This window comes from Phoxinus phoxinus, assembly GCF_949152265.1.
Source record: "Phoxinus phoxinus genome assembly, chromosome: 5".
Lineage (NCBI taxonomy): Eukaryota > Metazoa > Chordata > Actinopteri > Cypriniformes > Leuciscidae > Phoxinus > Phoxinus phoxinus.
Window position 1 is genome coordinate 11905354 of NC_136880.1, and position 7475 is coordinate 11912828.

Sequence of the window (7475 nt, forward strand, 5' to 3'; positions counted from 1 at the left end):
CTTCATTTTCCTACCCAACCTCATAGGGGGCTCGTAGAATCGATCCCGAATTTAAACATGTTCTTGGAGATTGAGCGTTATAACTACCCCCTTTGCTAGCAGGAATACCAATACGTCTCTCCCCCCAAAATTACGAAAGCAGTGCACTTTTTGTTATTTGAGTGAAGAGAGAACAATGAATAAACCTTTTTGTGCATATCACTCACCTGTTTGGTAGACACACCATGCAGCCGTCAGTGCCAAAAGGCTGATTACATGGCAGCTGAAAGCTTGATACCACCCTGTCGTTCCATGTCCAGATAAAAGCATGGGAGACATCGGTACCTTCACCGGCATTCTTTCGCAGCGGCAATATCGTAGTCTATGAGGCTCATCCGAGACGTGATCTTTGCTGGTTGAAAACTTTACCCAATACCCCGCTGGGATGACTTGAAATATAGTCAGCCTGTGCAATTTTTGTCGGTCTCTTAGGAGACTTTGTGATTTATTGGAAAAAATAGTTGTGCTTTTGCTTATTTTACGTGATGACAAAAGCATGATCTTGAAGAAGGCTCATGTAGCCAGTATTCGGACGTCCCCTAGAATGTGTTTTTGCATTTCTAATGGTCATATCCATGCACCAGAGGGCCTCTTGTATTAATCCTGACCTCAACAATGTTTTCAGAAGTGAACATGAGCTTTTTCTGCAGCTATAATTAAAATGAAGTTCTGCTGAAGCTCACCATGAGCGGTACCCCTGCCCTTGACCTTTTCACTAGGCTCTCTGTGAAACTAAACACCAAGATTGGGACTCGAACCCAAGCGCGCAGAGCACAATGGATTAGCAGTCCATCACCTTAACCACTGAGCCGCTCACCTGCCGGTGGTGTTTTTCCACAGCTATTTTTAGTATGATGAAGTTACAGTTGGCAGCAAAGTGATTTGCAAATCGCACTTGACTCTCTTGAGCAGTAACGACATTGAACGACGAGGATGGGATTCGAACCCACGCGTGCAGAGCACAATTGATTAGCAGTCCATCGCCTTAACCACTCGGCCACCTCGTCACTCGCCTGCACGTCTGCCCGAAGCAGGGCTGTGGTGTGTTTCTGCAGCTATTTTTAGGGTGATGTCGTTAAAGTTGGCAGCAAGGTACTTTGAATGCCTTCGCAACGCGCACTTGGCTCTCTCGAAACACTAAAGACATCAAACGACGAGGATGGGATTCGAACCCACGCGTGCAGAGCACAATGGATTAGCAGTCCATCGCCTTAACCACTCGGCCACCTCGTCAATCGCCTGCGCTGCTGCTTAAAGCAGGGCTGTGGTGTGTTTCTACAGCTATTTTAAGGATGATGTCGTTAAAGTTGGCAGCAAGGTACTTTGAACGCCTTCGCAACGCGCACTTGGCTCTCTCGAAACACTAAAGACATCAAACGACGAGGATGGGATTCGAACCCACGCGTGCAGAGCACAATGGATTAGCAGTCCATCGCCTTAACCACTCGGCCACCTCGTCAATCGCCTACACATCTGCTTGAAGCAGGGCTGTGGTGTGTTTCTGCAGCTATTTTAAGGATGATGTCGTTAAAGTTGGCAGCAAGGTACTTTGAACACCTTCGCAACGCACACTGGGCTCTCTCGATACACTAAAGACATCAAACGACGAGGATGGGATTCGAGCCCACGCGTGCAGAGCACAATGGATTAGCAGTCCATCGCCTTAACCACTCGGCCACCTCGTCACACATCTCCAAGTGTCGGAAGCGGTATTTTGGTGCTTTTCAACCGCTCTCATTAACATAACGGCGATAAAGTTCACCATAATGTGTTGTAAAAGGTTGGGCTGATGAGAGAGGTAACCCTTCGGCTGGCATTGGGTTCTATGGGTTAGGAGACTCACAACTGTGTTGATAGAGGGAGATGTTTCTTTTGTGTGCTGCTTCTGCTTTGTTGGAAAAAAACCTAGAGAGAACGCATGGGTCAAGAAAATGGCAGCATAGCTTGCATTTGACCTCTCTCAGAATATATATTTGCATTGTCCTTGCACTCTTCATTATCCTACCCAACCTCATAGGGGGCTCGTAGAATCGATCCCGAACTCAAACATGTTCTTGGAGATTGAGCGTTATAACTACCCCCTTTGCTAGCAGGAATACCAATACGTCTCTCCCCCCAAAATTACGAAAGCAGTGCACTTTTTGTTATTTGAGTGAAGAGAGAACAATGAATAAACCTTTTTGTGCATATCACTCACCTGTTTGGTAGACACACCATGCAGCCGTCAGTGCCAAAAGGCTGATTACATGGCAGCTGAAAGCTTGATACCACCCTGTCGTTCCATGTCCAGATAAAAGCATGGGAGACATCGGTACCTTCACCGGCATTCTTTCGCAGCGGCAATATCGTAGTCTATGAGGCTCATCCGAGACGTGATCTTTGCTGGTTGAAAACTTTACCCAATACCCCGCTGGGATGACTTGAAATATAGTCAGCCTGTGCAATTTTTGTCGGTCTCTTAGGAGACTTTGTGATTTGTTGGAAAAAATAGTTGTGCTTTTGCTTATTTTATGTGATGACAAAAGCATGATCTTGAAGAAGGCTCATGTAGCCAGTATTCGGACGTCCCCTAGAATGTGTTTTTGCATTTCTAATGGTCATATCCATGCACCAGAGGGCCTCTTGTATTAATCCTGACCTCAACAATGTTTTCAGAAGTGAACATGAGCTTTTTCTGCAGCTATAATTAAAATGAAGTTCTGCTGAAGCTCACCATGAGCGGTACCCCTGCCCTTGACCTTTTCACTAGGCTCTCTGTGAAACTAAACACCAAGATTGGGACTCGAACCCAAGCGCGCAGAGCACAATGGATTAGCAGTCCATCACCTTAACCACTGAGCCACTCACCTGGTGTTTTTCCACAGCTATTTTTAGTATGATGAAGTTACAGTTGGCAGCAAAGTGATTTTCAAATGGCACTTGACTCTCTTGAGCAGTAACGACATTGAACGACGAGGATGGGATTCGAACCCACGCGTGCAGAGCACAATGGATTAGCAGTCCATCGCCTTAACCACTCGGCCAAAAATGGGGCAAAAGGGACTGCCCGGGGGGGGGGGCAAGAGAGAAAAAGAAATGGCTGAAAAAAAGGGGGAAAACATACACTATATACATTTTTATCTACTCTCTTATCTTCTCAAAATTATTTACACACAGTTCTGCACTTATTGCAAGGTTTATTATCACTTTCATTTTCATGTCTCTTGCGGGATTCGAACCTGTGCTATGGCAATATCGTTTGTTCTCTGGATTCCGGAAGTACACATGCAATGCATTTTGGGTAACGTAGTCATTTTTAACATAGGAACTCTTTTTCATATAAATCACCACAGTAATAACCCTGTGATTATGCAATTATGGACATGAATGAATTTAATGCAAAGAGTGTTGGGTTTTTGTTAATAAATTTAAATGATTCTGCAAGTAATTCTGGCTTTAGTTTTAACAATCACATTCAATGGTCCTGGTATTCAAGAGGAAAATGAATAAAAACGTGAAGGCTGTTCTTGGCTCAAATAAAATGATTAAACTTTATTGTAACAAACAGACAAACGACAGAGAGAGAGAGAGAGAGAGAGAGAGAGAGAGAGAGAGAGAGAGAGAGAGAGAGAGAGAGAGAGAGAGAGAGAGAGAGAGAGAGAGAGAGAGAGAGTGACAGCAATTAAACACTCTTCCTCCATTCATCCAGGGTCAGTCCTGAGGCTGGACAGTACCACCGCCCCTTCAGCTGGGTGTGTCCAGTCCTTTTATTTTTGTCCTGGCCACACCCCTTGCAGGTGTAGTGGTACTCTTCCTTCGTCAGCCTCTTCCGTGGCGGTTCCCCCCTCGACACTAGCTCCTCATCTTCCTGGGCAGCTTTATTCAGCCTCCAGGCACGTTGCCTTGGCTGGGATCGAAGGCACTCTGGAGGAGCTTGCTGCAATGAAGGAGCATGCGGAAATGAAGGAGCATGCGGAAATGAAGGAGCATGCGGATATGGAGGAGCATGATGAAATGAAGGAGCATGCAGATATGGAGGAGCATGCGGATATGGAGGAGCATGCGGATATGGAGGAGCATGCGGATATGGAGGAGCATGCGGATATGGAGGAGCATGAGGAAATTGAGGAACTTGCTGGAATGGAGGAGCTGGCCCAAATTGTGGATGGAACTGGGGAGGTGGAGATGGCGGAGAGAACACAGGCTTACTTGCTGCTAGAGTGCGCTGGCGGGGGAAAGCTTCCCCTTCGTGGTTTTCAGGCTCCTCAAATGTCATCGCTTCATGTGCATGTTGCACAGGGGCAGCTGGAAGTGTGTTCATAGCAGGGAGAGGCTCCTTGGCCAGGTGTAGCTGTTTGGGAAGTACAGTGCCTTGCAGCAGCATGTCCATGTCCTTCCTTTTATCCCTCCTAAGCAACCTACAAGACAAACATTCATTATTTTAAGCCAGGGGTGCCAAATCCTGCTCCTGGCGATCGACTGTCCTGCACAGTTCATCTCCAACCCTAATCAAACACACCTGCCTTTAATTTTCAAGTGATCCTGACGTGCTCTGAAGACCTTAATTGGTTGCTTCAGGTGTGTTTGATTAGGGTTGGAGATGAACTGTGCAGGACAGTCGATCGCCAGGAGCAGGATTGGGCACCCCTGTTTTAAGCCTATCCTCCCTCTCTAAGGTTATTACATACTTTCTAACAAGCATGCAGGTGGAGGTTTTTCTTGAGGTTAAATCTTTATATACTGTCTGGGATGGGTAAATGAAATAATACATACCATGAAGAGACTGTGGTGTTGTTAACCGGCACCAGAACCAGGTTCGTTTGGTCCAGGACAACCCTGCTGTCCTTCCAGGTTTTCAGGCTCCTCAAATGTCATCGCTTCATGTGCATGTTGCACAGGGGCAGCTGGAAGTGTGTTCATAGCAGGGAGAGGCTCCTTGGCCAGGTGTAGCTGTTTGGGAAGTACAGTGCCTTGCAGCAGCATGTCCATGTCCTTCCTTTTATCCCTCCTAAGCAACCTACAAGACAAACATTCATTATTTTAAGCCAGGGGTGCCAAATCCTGCTCCTGGCGATCGACTGTCCTGCACAGTTCATCTCCAACCCTAATCAAACACACCTGCCTTTAATTTTCAAGTGATCCTGACGTGCTCTGAAGACCTTAATTGGTTGCTTCAGGTGTGTTTGATTAGGGTTGGAGATGAACTGTGCAGGACAGTCGATCGCCAGGAGCAGGATTGGGCACCCCTGTTTTAAGCCTATCCTCCCTCTCTAAGGTTATTACATACTTTCTAACAAGCATGCAGGTGGAGGTTTTTCTTGAGGTTAAATCTTTATATACTGTCTGGGATGGGTAAATGAAATAATACATACCATGAAGAGACTGTGGTGTTGTTAACCGGCACCAGAACCAGGTTCGTTTGGTCCAGGACAACCCTGCTGTCCTCCAGCAGCTGTTTGATGTGGCTGTAGATGCTGACAATGGACTGAGGGATGGGCATTGTTTTCCCCTTTGTGTCCTTTGGCCTGTTGCGTGACTGCTCAAACTCTTTGGCAAGTCTGAGGCAAACACACTCACTGACCCTGTGTACTTCGGGGTCCTGGGCTGCTTGGCCGTGAGTCATGTATAGTCTGTGGGAGAGAAGGATTATATGATCTGGACTGTGAACAAGGATCTAAAGTGATGAAGAACCAAGTTACAATGTCAATAGGGATTGCAATAAAATAATTTACACTTAATAAATACTTTTCACAGTGACACATCTCTTAATCAATGATTTGTATTGAACCAACATGATAGCAAATTGTGGTCAAGCACCTCTCTGCCGCCTGCTGTCCAGGAGCAGAGCCACTCGGCTTCCTGGGTGCTCTCCATGGTCCTCCTGATGCACATGCTTTTTTCTTAGCCTTCTGGGTGTACCTAAACGGTGAAAGAGACATCCATATGCTTCATTTATTCCATGGAATGTATGTTTAATTTTGGTGTACAAAATAATTACTATTTTGTACCTTGAAGGTTTCTTGTCCATGGCATGGAGAGCTGTGTACAGGTGGACTATGTCCGCCTCCTCCTTGGCTGACAAGGCGGTGATGGTACGATTCAAGCCAACTAGGTAGGCTGCAAGGGCATCAACTGCCTCCCATCCCACAACGCCCCTCGAGTCACATTGGCTGGTCTGAAAAGTGAGAAAAAGAAAAAAACAAGCAAATAAATGTACACTCTTGTTTCTAATATGCGAGTAATGCTGATTTTACATTCATTTATCTTATTAAAATGTAACCACATTTACTTCAGTTAAATATTGTGTTTTTGAGTAAGGTGTTACAGAAAGTGTTATTGACCTCTGTGACGAGGGGTCCGGGTTCAGTATCACCAGCCACAGCACTTGGGGGATCACCAGGCCCTATGTCAGCTGACTGGCAGACAATGTCAAGCATGCTGATGGTGTCATCTGGCTCATCCTCCTCCTCAAGCACCTGCGAGGGGATTTCAGAGACCTGCGATGGAGCCAGCAGGTCACCTCTGTTGGTCTGGGCCAATAATATTCCACTGCTATGCGCTCGCCTGTAACCAGTATAAAAACACAAAGATGAAGAAAGGACATACATACACACATCCATCTCCTACATGAATAGCACAATCTTCGCACCCAAGAAATGCATGTCCTCTGAGTAGGGGGTGCCTAAGAAAAAGAGGAGGAGGGATGTAATACTCTGGTCAACCAGTGTTGCTCTGAGATCTCTCTTACCAGTTGGTTTTCCGGGTGGGGGATCTCTGGCACCAGAGCACAACCATGGACGCGCTGGCTTAAGTTATTAAGGTGGGACATCAAGCGAACATCAAGCTTCTTATGGTTGAGGCCCCCTCCACATCTACTGCCTCCTTGGCCCGGCCCACACAGCAAAAACTCCAGTGTTAAATTAACACTCCTGGGAGTGTATATGAGTCCGCACTCAAGAGTGTAAAGTGTTAAAATATGAGTGTTAAATGAACACTCAAGAGTGTTAAAGTTAATGAGATAATTAAGTTATTAATTGAGTGATGATTGAGCATTAGTGATGAACACCTGATGTTAACAAGCAGAATCACTGAAGGAGAAAATCACAAATTGTAAGTCACCATTATGGAGATCAGTGTTTGTTTTAGTTGGGCTCTTGACCCTTATATTGTTAACTTTAGATTTTGGTTGTTTGCGTTTTCTGATAGATAACAGTCAGATGAACAAAGAGAAAATGTGATCTGATGGTGTTGGTCATGCTTTGACAATCATGTTGTGATCTGAAATAAACAAAACTTAATTATAAGTTTGGTTTAACTTGTTTATAAAGCAGCTCTCTGATACTAAAGCGTATGATCTTCAGTATTTTTAATATAATCCAAAATATTTAATAAACATTGTTCTGATCAAGAGACTTTTAAATACTTTATTTACAAACACAGACATCAATAATCAGCCT

The 7475-nt window shown here is 45.3% G+C and overlaps 1 protein-coding gene across 1 annotated transcript; it reads right to left on the bottom strand.

The window, feature by feature from the left end:
- Positions 1–4812: 4812 nt before the first annotated feature.
- LOC306998952 (uncharacterized protein) lies at positions 4813–6908 on the bottom strand (the record flags this gene model as incomplete). Its single annotated transcript, XM_079613351.1, has 6 exons — positions 6767–6908; positions 6360–6582; positions 6027–6193; positions 5836–5937; positions 5391–5648; positions 4813–5035 (listed from the first exon to the last, which is right to left on the bottom strand). Exons 1-6 carry the CDS (start codon positions 6811–6813, stop codon positions 4813–4815), a joined length of 1020 nt encoding a protein of 339 aa, XP_079469477.1. The 5' UTR covers positions 6814–6908.
- Positions 6909–7475: the final 567 nt, after the last annotated feature.